The sequence below is a fragment of the Pongo abelii genome, chromosome 12 (genome assembly GCF_028885655.2).
Source record: "Pongo abelii isolate AG06213 chromosome 12, NHGRI_mPonAbe1-v2.0_pri, whole genome shotgun sequence".
Taxonomy (NCBI): Eukaryota; Metazoa; Chordata; class Mammalia; order Primates; family Hominidae; genus Pongo; species Pongo abelii.
This window is the reverse complement of record NC_071997.2, coordinates 26,138,934-26,156,523: the sequence shown is the minus strand read 5'-3', so window position 1 is coordinate 26,156,523 and position 17,590 is coordinate 26,138,934. Positions and strand designations below refer to the sequence as shown.

Genomic DNA, 17,590 nt, shown 5'->3' with positions numbered 1-17,590 from the left:
CGAGGTCTCCAGCCTCGGCCAGTTATCAGACACAGACGCTTGGTGAGGGCTGTGACCTTGGACTAGGTCCTCCTTCCAAGGTCAAGGCTCAGAGAGGATCCTGGGCTCAGGTCCCTGGCAGCGACACTGCCCAGCCCCTGGGGGAACAAGAGCCTCAGTCCTGAAAGGAGATGTGCCCACAGTGCCCACAAGGCAGACTTTTCTGGGTATTGGGAGGAACGATGTCGTGCACAGCATGGTGGCCACGGTCGTGAGCTTGCTGAGTGCCCCTAGACCAGATGGCACTTGTGGGCTGCTGCTGTCCCATTGCTTATTCCCTTGTCAGCCTCTCTGCATGTTCCCAAACCCCAGCTTCTGACCGTCAGGCTCCAGGAGCACTCAGATAAGGATCCCAGAAATGACCACCCTGCCCTTGTTTGAGGACCCGTGTTCAGTACCAAGGACCTTCTAAGCTGGTGGTCTCAGATGACAGTGAGTTAAGGTGCTGACCTGGAAACGATTTGAGGATCACAGAGAGGGCCCACCCTGTGATTGTGCTGCTGCCTGTGATGAGTGCGGACATGCTTTCTCTCCCTTACGCTGGGCCCTGCCCTGGAGGGGCATGGCTGTGACCATGGGGAGCGAGGGGCAGAGGGACCAAGACCCCCATGCCAGGAGGTGGATGGAGTAGGAGGTTTCAAGTGACACAGACCTGGGTGTCTGGGCCTGAGTGCTGGCTTTGCTGCTCACAGGCTGTGTGACTCTGGGGAAGTTGTTTGACCTCTCTGAGCTTGGTTTTCCATCTTCTAATTGGCAACAATGACAGTGTCCTTCTACCACACGGACTTATGAGAATTAAATGGGATTTATGTAATGTAGAGTAATAGAAGTTTGCTACTATTACTTCTTAGGAATGACCCAGCTAACCATTTTTTTTTTTCCACCTAGCTGGTGACATGGCCTCCAGAAACGTCTTTGGGAGCCTTTGGTCTTCTGTGGGATCTCATTGTGGATGGAATCTTCCTTCAGCCTGGTCAGTACTGGGATGCAGGGTGGAGATTGGCACGCTGAGCTCCCAGGCCTGTGATACGTGACTCTTGGTGCCCGGAGCCCAGCTGCAGGGGAGATGCTGGTGGGACATTGCATCACCAGGGTGTAGAGGCATCAGGCTCCGGCATTAGTAAAAAGCTGAACCAACAGGCTCCTCGGCACCTTGAACTGGCCTCAGATCTCAGTCCCTGTGGCCACGGCCAGGCTGACCTCACAGGCTCTTGGGACCCCAGAGCAGTCCAGGACAGTGGTTTCAGACTGAGACAGTCTCTGGGTCTGAGGGGACAGCTCACCCCCAAGTCCTTCCTGAAAGTGCCAGTTAGCTTGGGAGGGTTCCAGGAACATCCGCATCAAATCAGGGTGCTCCTTGGGTTGGAGTCACCAAAGGGAAGAGTCTGAAGCTGTCTCCCTCACTGACAGCCTTCTTTGGCTGATAGGACATCCACAGTGCCCCTGAGTTTGGTCTGGGTGGGAATGAGAGCCTCAAGCTGGTGCCTTGGTTGTGGCATTTAGGAGGTATATTTAATTCCTCTTTATAATGCTTTCGGATGTTCAGAGTTCCACAGAAGGAATTAATTTCCCCCCCCAGTGGCTGCACCCTCCCTAGACTGTCATCATTTGGTACCTAAACCTAGACACTTTGGCACCAAAAAATATCATGTAACCAGTTGAAAGTTGCTTAGGCATACAGTGAGAGGGACTCCCAGGTGGTCAGACCCTGCCTCTGCCCCAGCTGTAGGCTGCTCACCCCAGAGCAAGAAAGCACATGGCCCTGAAGGCCAAGGCTATAGACCCAGGATGTACCATGAGCCCCCAGCCCTTTGAGTTTCTGCTTTTGTGCCTCTTCTGCTTCAGGAGTTGGCTGAGCTGGGGCCATCTGTCAAATTAGAACATTCCAGACTCCTCCGCCCCTGCCCTCCATGGAGCCCTCTAACCGAGGTCTTCTGAATAGCACCAGTCTCAGCGCCCTCTCCCTTTTCGTAACCTCTGCCCCTGTAGCCCCCGATGCCCTTTGGAGCCCCAGGGGCCGCCTCTGCGGCATGCCTGCCCTTTAGGGAAACAGAGGCCTCCCTTGTCCTGCTCCCTGCAGTGGTATGTGTCTCCTCCGCTGAGGCAGAGGGGATGCCCCACTCTCCTTTGCTTTTTGCCACGTTGTCTCTGATGTGCTCCCCATTAGGAGGGGTCAGAAACAAGCTCGAGTCCCCTGTCAGCTCAGCTCTGGCTCTTCTAACTCCAGAGCATCTCCTTTGGACACTACCTGAGAGCCCAGCCTGGGATTCTGTTTCCCTGCCCAGGGGACCAGGGAATGGCCTAGAGAATTCCATGCCTGGGGTCGGGATCTCAACTGGTGTGGGGAAAGTGAGAGGCCCGGTCCATTAGAGAACTGAAGGCAGGGACTCGAGCAGATAGTTGCATACCCAGGTTCTTAGCAGCATTATTCACAATAGCTAAGAGGCGGAAGCAACCCAAGTGTCCATCCGTGAATGGGTAAACCAAATGTGGTACATACATAGAGTGGAATATTACTTGGCCTTAAAAAGGAAGGAAATTCTTTGAATGTCCATGATGTATTATTTTAAAAAAAGAGGAAGGAAATTCTGACACATGCTACAAGATGGATGAACATTGAAAACATTATGCTGAGTGAAATAACATACAAAAGAACAAACACGTATATGAGGTACCCAGGGTAGTTAAATTCATATTCCATGTATATGAGGTACCCAGGGTGGTCAAATTCATAGAGATAGAAAGTGGAATGGTGGTTACCAGGGGCTAGGGGAAGGAGAGAGTGGGGAGTTACTGTTCAATGGGTACAGAGTTTCAGTTTTGCAAGAAAAAAGAGTTCGGAGATGGATGAGAAAAAAGAGTTCGGAGATGGATGGTAGTGGTGATTGTACCACAGCGTGAATGTACTTACTACCACTGAACTGTGCACTTAGAAATGGTTAAGATGGTAAATTTTATGTTATGTGTATTTTACCACAACTTAAAAAAAAAAAGCTAGGTCAAGAGCAAAAGGGCCAGGTGCCCAGAGAGAATCTGCCAGGAGTCAGGACTAAAGATCAATTGCCACTTCAGGAAGCATTTCTAAGGTTAAATTAGATCCAGGATTGATGCAGAAGGAAGTCATGCTCCTCAGGGTTTCACTAATAGCCTGGGGCTCTGAGTGTCTGAGAGGACAGCAGGCCTCTAGGGCACAGAGCTCAGGGTAGACTGGGGCTGCCTCCCTTCACCCGTATCTGATTCGTGTCGTGTGTGTGTGTGTGTGTGTGTGTTTTCAAGTCGCTTCTCATATGTAAATGGGAGATTTGTTTGTGTGTAAACTTCCATCCTTTCCTGGAGTTTGTGGTGACCAGCAGTTCTTCCCAGACTGTCCTAGGGAGAGTCTTAGGCAATTGCCTTTATCCCAACCTGCTGAGTCAGGGAAGAGTTGAGGGGCCCAGGACAGGTCCTGGGACCAGGACTTAAGAGCATTGACTATTACGGGTGTGCTCTAGTGACTGGGGCTGAGGGCTCGAGTGGCCCAGGGCACTCTAGTGTGTGTGGGGGGGTGGGGGGGCAGTAATGGGGAATTGTATTCCTGGATTGAGAAGCAACACATGTACATGTCAGCTGTGCAGAGAGCTGGGTGCACTCAGAGAAGAGATACTCTGGCACATTGCCATGCCTCATTGCAGTGAGTGTTCATTCATTTATTCAGCAAAGACACATTGAGCACCTCCTTCCTCAAGCACTTCGCTAAATGGCAAAGAGAGGATCAGGGATGAATAAAGTCCTGTTCTCAGGAGGCTAATAGGTGGGAGGGGATTAAATGAGCAGTGACCATCAGAGACAGAAAGGAGGCAACGGGAAGAGGAATTACTTGTAGTCAGGTAGGTTTGGGATGTGGGGAGGCAGGAACTAGGAAGTGTTTTGTAGAAGATGAGACAATTGAGCCATCTGTACCAGAAAGCAGAGATTGCAAACTCAGTTGCCTACGGGGACTGAGTGAGCAAAGTCTGAGAGCTCCTGCCCGGTGTAAAGGGGCTGTCCGCATCAGGTTTGGTGCAGGTAAACGCAGGTCTGGTATTCCCAAACCTCTTCATTTTCAAGAGAAGCCACATTTTAGTTAGGTTGTATTTTGACCATTGATAACAAATACCAAGAGCAGTTTGTTAGCTCACATGACAGGGAATTCAGAGGCAGGTGATTGTGTGACACGTTCAGTAGATGTGCAGACTCAGGGCTCTGGATTTTGCGTGTGTCTTCTCACTACTTCCTCTCCGGGTTGCAGAATGGCTGCCGTAGCTCCCACCACCATTGTGTTCTCAGGAGACAAGAGTGTTCAAGGCAGCAAAGGAAAGGATGGGACATACGAGGTCACTGCTTCTCATACTTTCTCTCTTTTTATCAGAACAGTTTTTCCATTTTGTTTCATTAGAACTGGGGTCACGGGCTTTAGAGGTCACTTGCCATGTTGTTTGTCCAGTGCCCTTTGAACATCACGGCTATGTCTGAAGAATTCCTAGCCTCATGAATCCTATCCCTTTAGGGTGAAATGCATGAGATTTACTCTTCCAGTCTTTTTTTTGGGTTGGAGTCTCACTCTGTCGCCCAGGCTGGAGTACAGTGGCGCAATCTCGGCTCACTGCAACCTCTGCCTCCAGAGTTCAAGCGATTCTCTCGCCTCAGCCTCCTGAGTAACTGGGACTACAGGCACCCGCCACCATGCCCGGCTAATTTTTGTATTTTTAGTAGAGATGAGGTTTCACCGTGTTAGCCAGGCTGGTCTCGAACTCCTGGCCTCAGGTGATCCACCCACCTCAGCCTCCTAAAGTGCTGGGATTACAGGCATGAGCCACCGTGCCCAGCTGGAATATAGATGTTTATGTGAGATGTCTTGTTGGTAACTAACTCAGTTAACAAGAAAAAACCACCGCGAACCCATCTGCAGACTCCATTCAATTCAGACCACTGATCTGCAGCCTTTGGGCGGAGTATCAGGGTATGCAGGGATACAAGGGAAGCGGGGAGCAGTGGGAACAAAGACAAGGAGGTGGAAGAGTGGGGCTTTCCTTAAAGGGAGCAGAGGAGGAGATAAGACGAGGTCTTGAAGGCCAGGTCTTGAAGGACAGTGGGGGCCATTGCAGGCACAATGGAGCTTTATTAATATTTGGCAAGACCAGGATGGAATGGTTGGTTGTTTTAAAGATACAGTTCACGTACCATACAAGTCATCCTTTTAAAATGTAAGATTCAGTGGTTTTTAGTATACTCAGAGTTGTTGAATCATCACCACTGTCTACTTCCAGAACATTTTCATCTCCCCAAAAAGAAACCTCTTAAAATGTGCTATATCCGTAAAATGGAATTCTATTCAGCCATAAAAAAGGAAGGAGTGACATATGCTGTAACATGCATGAACCTTGAAAGCACTGATAAGAAAAAAGGATATGAAAATTTCATGCCTATTCTGAAGTGTCCAGAATAGGCAAATCCATAGACACCAAAAGTAGATTAACAGTTGCCAGGAGATAGGGGAAGAAGGAATGAGGAGTGACTGCTGATGGGTAAGAGGTCTCTTTTTTTTTTTACCAGATATGTGATGTGCAAATGTTTTCTCTCATTTTGTAGGTTTTCTTTGCAATCCCTTGATAATGTCCTTTGATGTACAAAATTTTAAAATTTTGGTGAAGTCCAACATGCCTATTTTTTTCTTTTGTGGTGTCAAAATTAATGACATCGTTGTCTAATCTCAGGTCATGAAAATTTTCACCTATGGTTTCTTCTAAGGGTTTTATACTTTTAGCTCATAAATTTAGGTCTTTGATGCATTTTGAGTTCGTTTTTGTATGTGGTTTGAGATAGGAGTCTAGCTTGGTTCTTTTGCGTATGGATATCCAGTTGTCTCAGCACCATTTGTTGAAAAGACTGTTCTTTCCCCATTTAATTCTGTTTGCACCCTTGTTGAAAATCATTTGACCATAAATGTAAGGGTTTATTTTTGAACTCTCAATTTTATTCCATTGGTTTATATGTCTACCCTTATGCTAGTACTCTAAATTTTTTATTACTATACCTTGTAGTAAGTTTTAAAGTTGGGAAGTGTGAGTCCTCTAACTATACTTTTTAAAAAATTGTTGGCCAGGTGCAGTGGCTCATGCCTGTAATCCCAGCGCTTTGGGAGGCCGAGGCAGGCGGATCACGAGGTTGGGAGATCCAGACCATCCTGGCTAACACAGTGAAACCCCGTCTCTACTAAAAATACAAAAAAAAAAATTAGCCAGGCATGGTGGTGGGCACCTGTAGTCCCAGCTACTCAGGAGGCTGAGGCAGGAGAATGGCGTCAACCAGCGAGGCAGAGCTTGCAGTGAGCCGAGATCGCGCCACTGCCCCCCAGCCTGGGCAACAGAGCGGGACTCCATCTCAAAACAAAAAAATTGTTTTGGCTGTTTTGGGTCTCTTCCATTTCCACGTGAATTTTAGGACCAGCTTGTCAATTTCTGCAACATTGAAAGCTGAGATTTTAATAGTGATTGTCTTGGATCTACAGATAACTTTTGGGTACTATTGCTATCTTAATAATAGTAAGTCTTCCAATCCATGAACATGGGATGTCTTTCCATTTATTTAGATCCTCTTTAATTTCTGTCAACAATGTATTGTAATTTTCAGTGTACGTGTCTTACATTTCTTTGGTCAAATTTATTCCTAAGTATTTTATTCTTTTGGTGCTGTTATAAGTAGAGATGTTTTCTTAATTCCTTTTCAGATTGTTCATTGCTCATGTGTAGAAATACAGATTTGTATATATTAACCTGCTGAACTTATTAGCTGTGATAGTTTTTTTGTGGTAGAATTTGGTTTCGAAAGCAAACATACTCTTGTGCAACTAATTGGTTAAGAGAAATGACCTCATGTTTCTTTAACAAAAATGTTTGGCTGAGCCAGTGTATGACTGGCCGTTAACCTAGCGCCAGTCTTGAAGCAATGCCTTAGGAAAAGGAGCTCTATCAGCGAGATCAAAACGCTTTAGAAAGGAGTAGAGCTTGCGTAGGTTCTTTCCCATTTGCTTCCAAGACAATTGTCCATTTTTACCTACCCATTTCATTCTCTATTGGCTTCTATAATATTTGTGTAGGAGGAGGGGGATATAATAAAATAGAATGACCCTGGCCAGTACATTCTTTGGATATTTTGAAAGTGGGCGAGACGTTCAGCTCCAAGAACAAAATTCATTTCACGTTCTTGAGCAGGGTCTTAGGACACTTTGTTCTTCCTCACTTGATCACGCTTTTCCCTTTGTTCCTCAAGCTCTGGCATCGTGGCCGCTGGGGCCTTGGGTTTCTGTACAGGCCTCATTTTGTGGGTTACTTTCTTTTCTGCCCACTGCCTGTTGCATTCTCTTTCCTTCATCTCTCCCTTCCTTTCTTTATTCCTCCTTCCCACTCCTCCTCAGAAAGCATTCATAAAGTTGCTTCTTGTAAAAAGAATAAAATGAAAACAAGATGGCCAGCAATCTTACCACCCAGGTAACCCCTGTTGTTATTTTTTAAACTACTCTCTGTACCAAGTTTAGCAAATTTAAATACTAGAGAAAGATGCAAAATAAAGAGTGAAAGTCTGCTTCCCAGCCACTCCCCACAACCACTTCCTCCTCCCAAGTACTCATTAGTAACAGTTTCTTGTAATTATTTCCCGGAACAAAATGAATACACAATCCACATTTCATCTATATTTTTATGTTTATATATTTATCTATACCGTATTTCTTTCGCCACATTAGTATCTATCTGAAATTACCTCCAATGCCGATTGCTCTTCCCAGAGTTTCCCAGTTCTCCCCACTGGTGTCTGGAGAGGCCACAGCCTGCACACGGCAGGTCAGGTGGGGCTTTCTAGACCACAGGTCTGACAAGTGAGGGGTCCTGGAGGTGGGATGAGCCATTGGGGTGCAAAAACAAAAAATTAATACATATTTCTGTTTTAGCTCATCCATCTTTAAAAAACAACTTTATTGAGGCATAACTGAATACATTAACTTGCAGACATTTGAAGTGTATAATGGATACACTTGACTTACGTATGTGCCTGTAAAGTCATTGCCACAATTGAGCCAGTAAATATATTCCATGGCCCCCAAAAGTTTCCCTGTGCCTCTTCATGATTGATGTCTCCTCCACCTCTTGTCTGTAGGAAACCACTGATCTACTTTGTCACTACAGATTAGTTTGTATTCTCTAGAATTTTATATAAATGGAATTATGCAGTAGGTACTCTTTGTGGGCTGTGGGTGGGGAGGGTCTGGCACATTTCACACGGAATAATTATTTTGAAATTTAAGCAGTCTTTAGTCTGTCTATCAGGTCGACACTCTCTGTTCTTCACCATCTTATTAGGAGGTGTCCTCGCCTCACCCGATCTGCCTTTCTTGCGGTTTGCAGGACAGCCTCCTGCTGCAGGAGGTGGGAAGCGAGCCAGTCAGAGCCCCTGGAGCGGAGGCCCCACGACCTACTCATCTGTAGGTCACGTCTCCCGTGGTGGTGGCGGCAGCAGCTGCCCATATGTGTGGAGCACTTAAGTGCCTGGGCCCTGGACCCCATACCATTCTCATGCTGGGTGCCCTTTACTCCCTGATTCCACAGGGCTGGTCCCATTGTCCTCAGGCCCAGAGAGGCGGGCTGGGATCCAGGTCTGCCACGCCAGCTGCACTCAGTCCCCGTGCTGGTGCTGTGAGAATGTTGTCTAGACCCAAATGGGCAGGAAAACACTTGGAGGACCACCCAGGAGACCCCAGGGCCCAGCTCCCTCGGAGCTGTCATGTGCTTGGCGTAGCCCTTTCAAAGTCTCCAATTAGAATTTGATAACAGTAATTCAGCGTCGTAATTGATCTCTGTTTTTTAAAAACATTATTCTTGGATATGATAATAAAAGAAGTTTAATTGAAAATAATAGGTAACATTTCTAGAGAGCTTAATTTGTGCTAGGCACCAAGCCCAGGGCTTGGCCTATCTCATTTAATCACCACAACAACCCTACAAGTAGATACTATTATTGTCACATGTTATAGGTAGTTGGGGGCTGGAAAGCCTGCCCAAGCTCCTACTGTGTGTGCAATGCGTGCCATCTCCTCTGTGGTCAGCCAGCCCTTGTCCAGCTCATTTTACCTCACCCTGTCTGACTCTCTGTGCTGCGACCTCACTGCGTTTCTTTTCTTCCATCTTCCTTCTGCCACAGGGCCTTTGCACGTGCCAGCCTCTTTACCTGGGACACTCTCCTCCCTCCCCTCAGCAGCTCTCTGACTTTGCCTTTGTTTTTTTGTTTGTTTGTTCATTTGTTTGTTTTGTTTTGTTTTGTTTTGAGATGGAGTCTTGCTCTGTCGCCCAGGCCGGAATGCAGTGGTGCGATCTCGGCTCACTACAAGCTCTGCCTCCCAGGTTCATGCCATTCTCCTGCCTCAGCCTCCTGAGTAGCTGGGATTACAGGCGCCCACCACCACACCCAGCTAATTTTTTGTATTTTTAGTAGAGACGGGGTTTCACCGTGTTTGCCAGGATGGTCTCGATCTCCTGAGCTCGTGATCCGCCCACCTCGGCTTCCCAAAGTGCTGGGATTACAGGTGTGAGCCACCACGCCCAGCCTATTTGTTCATCTCTTGAAGGCCATGTTGTTTGCCTACAGTTTTTGACAATTTTGGATAAAACTGTTATAAACGTTTACGTACAGCTTTTTGTGTGGGCATAAATTTACAGTTTATTTGAGTAAAATACCAAGGAGCACAATCGCTAGATCGTACGGTAAGAGTGTTTAGCTTTGTAAGAAGCAACCAGACTATTTTCCAAAGTTCCATTTTACATTCTCATCAGCAATGAATGAAAGTTTCTGTTGCTCCACTTTCCTGCTAGCATTTGATGTCTCTGTTTCATATTATTCCAGAGATCAGGCATATTCCAAAACCGTCCGGTTCAAAAATCCAAACTGGGGCTGGCAGGGCGCAGTGGCACCCGCCTGTAATCCTAGCACTTTGGGAGGCTGAGGTGGGCGGATCACCTGAGGTCAGGAGTTAAAGACCAGCCTGGCCAACATGGTGAAACCCTGTCTCTATGAAAAATACAAAAAAAATTAGCCAGGCATGGTGGTGTGCACCTGTAATCCCAGCTACGTGGGAGGCGGAGGCAGGAGAATTGCTTGAACCCAGGAGGCAGAGGTTGCAGTGAGCCGAGATCGTGCCACTGCACTCCAGCCTGGGAGACAGAGCAAGACTCCATCTCCAAACAAAAATAAAAACAAAACCCCAAAATCCAAACTGGGAGAGAATCTGGTAGATCATTCATTCATGGACATTACTGGGAAACTCTTAGGTTGAGTCTAAACCAGTCTCAACCTTTTGCTTTCCAAACTTGGGAGGGTAGTTTGCTACTGCTAACTTCCTGAGTCATGCTGAGGGAGCCCTGTATCCTTAAAAACAACCAAGAATGCATGCTTAGGTGGCCAAGTGAGAAGGTGATTGCCTGGAGCTGAGCCATAACAGCTGGGCCTCTACCAGCCATGCTGGACCATGATGTGACCTTGAGCATGAGAGGCACATGCTAAGAACAGCAGAGCTGAGAGACGGGCTCCTGAGATCCTGCAGATACAGTCGGGTCTCTGCACCGGCTGTGACCTGCCTACTTGCAGACTTCTTTTTCATCAGAGAATAAAATTCTAGCCTTTTGAAGGCCGGGTGGGTTTTTTTCTTTCGTTTTTGTTTTAATTTTGTTCCTTTTTGTTATTTGTAGCCAAACCTAATTCTAGCAGATATGAGTGGTTCTGTGGTTTGGCACAATGCCGCTCTGTCCCACACACCGGGGGCCTCGAGTGCTTGCTGGTATTGGGTGACACCAGGCAGTGGTGTGAGTTACAGAAGGGCAGGGGAATGGAGAGGTGCCCTGGGGATGGCATCACCTGCCCTGTACACATTCCTGTGAATAAGCAGGCCAGGGGCCTATAGAGATGGTGTTGGCGGGTGCAGAGTTGGTGATAGCAAGGTAGGGAGGTTATCAGGGGCACCACAGGAAAGGCCTTGGGCTCAGGGTGAGTGGGGAGAAAAAGGAAAAAAAAAGGCACCCTCGGAGCTGGCTGCAGGATAGAGAAGAAACAAAAAGAAGGTTCCAAAAGAATGTGGGTGCAGATCTGGAAAAGAGCCGGTGAGAGAGACCAGGAACAGCAAGCAGTCAGCATTTCTCAGTGTCTCCCTAGACACACGGTTTTCTCAGGGAGAGGCAGTGGTACTCTTTGGGAGAACGCCGGTCTGCCTGCGTCCTGTGCTTACACTGTCATCGGAGCAACAAAATGTGCATGTTTTTAAAATAGGAAATGGATATGTCATAGTTTGGGGATACAGGATTTTGTTTTTTTTGTTGTTGTTGTTGAGGACCTTGGCTCCCTTTGGTAATGACACTCCCTGTTTACAAGTCCAGTGGCTTCCCTTCATCCCTGGTCCTTTGCCCCAGTCTTCCAGGCCAGCTGATCTGCCTCTCTCTCGCCCCCATCGGCCTCTCCATCCTCACCTCCAGCGCCTGGGCCTTGCACCCACTCCAGCACCCTGGGCTCCTTGCTTAACCTAGAAGACAGCAGTGCTCCCTGGCCTCAGGTCTCTGCCAGGCTCCCCAAGTCACTCAGGGTGCTCCAGCGTCCCCTGGCCACCCTTCCTTCCAGCCACGGATGCCACCCAGCATCATTGGGTGTATGTATCTTTCATGTGTGCATTGTGTGTTCCCCACCCAACAACAGCAACCCGAGAGCAGGGCTGCTTTGTGTTTTGTTCACCGCTGGGTCCCCGGCATTTAGAACAGCACCTGGTGTTTGCTTGCCATTTGCTGAGTGAATGCACGGTTGAAATGACTAAAGCTAAAGCTAATTGACTAAAGCTGGCAATATTGAAACAAGTTTAAATTTAAGTAGAAAAGTGCTGCGGGAAGATAAGTGATTAGATTTGGGAGGATATGAAAGAATTGGATTTTAAGCCTCCCGTAAACATTGTGAGCCCTGCACTCCAGTTAGGATTGGACTCAGTGGGATGGGTAGCTTGCTTTCCTTTAGGAACCAGCCTCCTGGCCTCCTTGCCCCCTTGCCCATTAAGGCTGATGGGGGATCTCCCCTCCTCCTGTGGTATCTTGGGTTCAGAGAACTAGAACTCAGGCAGATGGTGCTGCTTGGCCCTCCCAATGCAGCCACCCAGCAGAGCTCATTAGCTGTTTGATTTGGGGGTTGGGGAGGATAAGAACGGAGCCTGCAGACCCAGTCTCCTGCTGCCAAAGCCCTAAGGCCCAGGATGAGGACGCGGGGCATGAAGGAGGCCCAGAAGAGGGGCAGGAGCCAGGTCTTGGAGCTGAGGCTGGCGCTTCCAGTGGCCGAAGAGGTTCTTGGGATGTGCATGGATTTCCAATTCCATGTAAGGGGTGCCAGGAGAACAGTAGTGAATTAACAGCTTCTTCCACGACACAGATGGAAAAGCCACTTTTATTTTAGGCCTGATGATTTTCTTCCTCTCTCTTCCCCCCACACCCCCAAGTGTCAGTTCCATCCCAGAAGGGTAACCTAAAGGATGCCTGCAGACTCACAGCCTCTACACAGAGCCCAGAGTCTTTGAGCTGTTCATACTGGCAATTTTTTTTAAAATTTTTTTTGTGAGACGGAGTCTCGCTTTGTTGCCCAGACTGGAGTGCAGTGGCGCGATCTCGGCTCACTGCAACCTCCACCTCCCGGGTTCAAGCAGTTCTCCTGCCTCAGCCTCCCGAGTAGCTGGGATTACAGGCATGCACACCACGCCCGGCTAATTTTTGTATTTTTAGTAGAGACCGGGTTTCACCGTGTTAGCCAGGATGGTCTTGATCTCCTGACCTGACCTTGTGATCTGCCCGCCTCGGCCTCCCAAAGTGCTGGGATTACAGGTGTGAGCCACCATGCCCGGCTTTTTTTTTTTTTTTTTTTTTTTTTTTGAGACGGAGTCTCACTCTGTTGTACAGGCTAGGGTGCAGTGGCATGATTTCAACTCACTGCAACCTTTGCCTCCTGGGTTCAAGTAGTTCTCCCGCCTCAGCCTCCTAAGTAGCTGGGATTACAGGCGCCCACCACCATGCCCGGCTAATTTTTTTTTTTTTTTGTATTTTTAGTAGAGACAGGGTTTCACCACGTTGACCAGGCTGGTCTCGAACTCCTGACCTCAGGTGATCCACCCACCTCGGCCTCCCAAAGTGCTGGGATTACAGGCGTGAGCCACCATGCCCGGCCCATGCTGGCATTTTAAAAGACACAGTGCTCCGGTGCTCCCCTGGGCATCACCTAAAACGACTGTTCTGTGCCTGGAGGAACTGAGTTGGGGAGCTGGAGCCTGGCAGCCTGGCGTCTGAGTTTCCTCTGTGTCAGCTCTCCAGAAAGCCCTCATCGGGGACAAACAGAGCTCAGGAAAAGCTGAGTGCATGGCTCACTTCTAGGCAGTGTTAATTATGGGCTCCGGGGTGGTATTTTCCTGTCCTCAAGTCACCAACCAGCCTCCAGGGCTGCTGATGGGGACTGAACTGTTCCAAGGCCTCCCAGGCCCCTCCTCTGACACTGCTCCTGACACCTTGGCCTGGGTTGTGCTGTGCTGTGGAGCAGCTGCTGGGTGGGAGAGGGGAGAAAGGATGATGCCCAGCTGGAGGCTGGCAGAGTGGGCACTGCTGCCTGTGGGTCAGGGGGTTTCACAGCAGAAGATGCCCCTGTGTGGGCTGGGGTGGGGATCTCAAGGGGAGGCAGGCACAACCCCCTTTGGGTCTGAGGCTGCTGGCAGGAGGTTCCAGCCCACCTGGGCCTCCCGGGGCCTCGCCCTAGGTTGATTGTCTTCCCCTCCCTGGAAAGTTCATCTGCCCGCCCACAGGTGCATGTAGATACGTGCACAGTCCCCCGAAGGCCCTGGTGAACAGTTCTCTCTTTCCAGTAGAGTCTCATTGTGTTTTGCAGACTTCATTCTTCCCAGCTCGTTTGTGAGGCGAGTAAGGGGTATCATTACCACTCTTTACTTGTTAAGTTGCCCAAGAGAGGAAAAAAACAAACAAGAAAGTTTTTCCTCCTCCAAGAGTCTAATTACTTGTTTGGTGAGTCTCAACCCATATACATTTCCAAAGAGGGATACTCGATGCCTGCCGAAGAAATGTCCTTGGGCACGTTTCAGAGACCCTCTGCCCGCCGTCCTACCGTCTGCCAGCACTGCAGCTGGGCAGGACTGTTGCCAGCACTTTTCAGTGAGCTTAGGAAACTGATTCTTACAGTGGTCCTTGCGGAAGTGCCACCCCGCTACAGCCCTCCCTGCTTTGTGTCTGTTCTGCCTCCAGTCTTGACATGCCATGCTGCTTTGTGCTGCCCTGCCTCCGTCTTTTCTGTCTCTGTGTCAGAAAAGAGACATTCCCATTCCACCTTCCACATTTCATATTCCTTGTCTTGTCCCCTCACCACCCCCAAGTAACACCCGCTCCTCTGAGAAGGCTCTGTACCTTTTACGTGCTTTGGTATTTGCATAAAGACATTCACTTGTATTTCTTGATCTGGCTTCTGTTCCTCCTAGACCGTGAGCTCCTTGAGGTCAAGGTCTCCTGTAGCTTGCCTTTTTATCTTCCACACCTGGCTAGTTCCTGAGCACAGTGGAGTGTGCTGAAGTGGGTCCTCAGGGTGGGACACTCACCCTCTAGAATGGTGAAGGCTCAAGTATGTGCTTCTGAATATCCCTTACCCAGCTTCCAGGTTCTTGATTCTGATGCCCCACCCATTGTCAAATTTAGCATCTGCCTTCTGGATACTGCCAGCCCATCTTATGACTTGTTTTCAGTCTCCCTGTTTTGGTCCATTTGAGATGCTATGACAAAGTACCTTAGACTGGGTAATTTATAAACTGGGAAATTTATTACTTACAGTTCTGGAGGCTGGGAAGTCCAAGATCAAGGTAGCAGCAAATTTGGTGTCTGGCGAGAGCTGCTCTCTGCCCCAAAGAGGAGGTCTTCTGGCCAATTCCTCATGTGGCAGAAGGGTAAAAGGGGCAACTAGCTCCCTCAGGCCTCCTTTCATTATCAGGGCACTGATCCCATTTGTGAGAGCTCCATTCTCATGACCTAATTTTCCTCCCAAAGGCCCCACCTCTTGATGCTATCATACTTGGGATTAAATTTCAACATATGAGCTTTGGAGGCACATAAACACTCAGAACATAGCACCCTCTTTGCTGTGTAGTACTTGGTCAGATTTGTTTTGGATTCTCTCCATTCATTCATTCTCATTCTTCCATGCACCGGCCATGTTTTTAGGCATGGGGCCTGTAGAGATGACCAACACAGATGTGGCCCCTGCCCTCATGGGACTCCTGTTCTACCAGGGAGAGAGAGAAGGAGAAGCAAGTCAACTGCTAAGTTGGACAATGTTGAGGAATGAGAGCAGAGTGGAAACGTAGGCTCTGCCCCGGGTGGGGTGCGGGAGCTCACGGTGCAGAGAACACGTGGGGTAGGAAGTTTTGGGCAGCCATCCTTGGAGAAGATGCCTGGACCCATTCTTTTTTATCTTTCTACTCTCCCGCTTATAAAAATGTCCTTAAGTGGTCTGACAGAAAAAAAGGCCCTGAGTATGTAAGGTTCTCCCTGTTTGTTGATGTGGTCAGATTTTTTTTTTTTTTTGGAGAGACCAGAAGTACTTGGAAACCACCAGTTGCTTCATTTCCCCAGATAACACCTGTGGTGTCAGAGAAGGCAAAAACTGATTATCTTGGGCCAGGGGTCATGGCCAGCCCCTTTCGTGGGAGTGGTGCGCCCTGCCCTCCGTTCCCCACTCTAACTCTCTGCTCCCTTTTGGCCTGACAGATGAAGACAAGCACCTGTGGTGCCCCTCATTGCAAGAAGTCAGGGAGGCATTCCACAGCCTGGGTGCCCACAGTCCTGCCCTGTACCCTCTGGGGCCCTTTTGGCACGGTGGCAGGTGAGTACTTCTCCTTCCTCACTGCCTTTTTCTTTCATTTTTTTTAAGAGACAGGGTCTCTCTCTGTCACTCAGAACTGGAATACAGGGGTACAATCACAGCTCACTGTGGCCTCCACCTCCCAGGCTCAAGTGATCCTCCCACCTCAGCCTCCTGAGTAGCTGAGACTACAGGCACGCACCACCACACCTGGCGAATTTTTTAATTTTTTGTAGAGGTGGCGGGGGGGTCTCCCTATGTTGTCCGGGCTAGTCTTCAACTCTTAGGCTCAAGCGATCCTTCTGCTTTGGCCTCCCAAAGTGCTGAGATTACAGGTATGAGCCACCCCACGCCCAGCCACCTGTTCTCTTGTTTGTTTGGAAGTTTCTGGACTCAGGCTCTATCCCATGTGTAGGGAATTACAGAACAACCACACACCCCCACCTGTGGATCTGAGTATCACACCAAGAAGGAATTTCCTTGCTCCCAGCCTCAGGGAGATGGGAAGCCCCCGGGATGTATGAGCCTGTTTTTGGCACTTCCTGACTCAGCCCCTGCTGCCCCCACTCTCTGGTGAAACCCAGACTTCACAGCCTGGTTAATATCCTTGCAGACACGTCCCAGTCCCTTGAGTCTCTTCAAGCCACTTGTTTGGCACGTTACCTAGTATCCACTCACGAACAGCAGGGCATGCTTTTACGTTCCCACAACCCTCAGTTTTGTGTTGTGAGTGCCCCCGTTGAGCCCCGGGCTGACTTGCTGGTGGACATTCATGATCATTTGCCTATGCCTGGTCCCTGCCTGTGGAGAGGAATGCCACATGATGCATAAATAGCTCTGGTGGGCGGATGGCGACTTAGCTTAAGGTCGTAGAAGTGTTATATATCATCATCTTGTTCTACAAATTTTAGCACATCCAAACTCTCTTGAGAACCCTTGGAGAAGGTGATTTGAGATGGAACAGAGTGTTTTGAAGCCTGGAGGGGCTGTCGTATAGGACTTCCCCCCATGCTTCCCACTGACAATCCCTCAGCCCCAGGAGGTGCCAGGCCCCCTTCCCTTGCCTTGGCGGGCAGATGTTCCTCTGCATGGAAAGTGGGAGCTCGCCTAAGAACCTGTTCCACGACTGTGTTTAGCAATTGTCTGCCAAGCCAAACCACACTCAGCTCTGCTATAAATACCCCACACATGTGCCAGCCTGCCGTGCTCCTGCCCCTTTCCCTCCTGGAGCTCGCAGCTCCATGTCTGGTGTAATGAGCCACTTGCCTCCTCCTGGCACAGAGCTGTAATCGCACACCGTCTTGGATGAGCGGGGGAGAGAATTACACTCAGAAAAACAAATGAACGTCTGAGGCAGGCAGGGGCCGTGGAGTCCAGAAGAGCCACTTGTGACTGCTGTGCTGAGTGTCCCTGTGTCCTCCTGGGAGTGGGAGGCGGCACTGGAGACTTAGCCACCGGGACTTGCTCTGCTCTGCAAAGAGCTGCTTCCCCCACTGCCTGCTGGTTCTCCCAGGATTTGACTGCGGCTTGCCCTTCATGCTGTGTGACAAATCCGTTGTCTCCAGAGGCAGAGTGGGCAGGAGGGATGAGAACTGTGGCCCTTTAAACCCATCATCTCAAGTAC

The 17,590-nt window shown here is 49.0% G+C and overlaps 1 protein-coding gene across 1 annotated transcript in view; it reads left to right on the top strand.

Annotated features, from left to right (window-relative positions):
- Window positions 1-17,590, top strand: part of FAM178B (family with sequence similarity 178 member B) — a 106,093-nt gene that overhangs the window by 37,687 nt on the left and 50,816 nt on the right. The window contains exons 8-9 of the mRNA XM_009235643.3: window positions 928-1,012; window positions 15,873-15,987. Coding sequence (XP_009233918.2) covers window positions 928-1,012; window positions 15,873-15,987 — 200 coding nt within the window. The remainder of the gene's footprint in view (window positions 1-927; window positions 1,013-15,872; window positions 15,988-17,590) is intronic.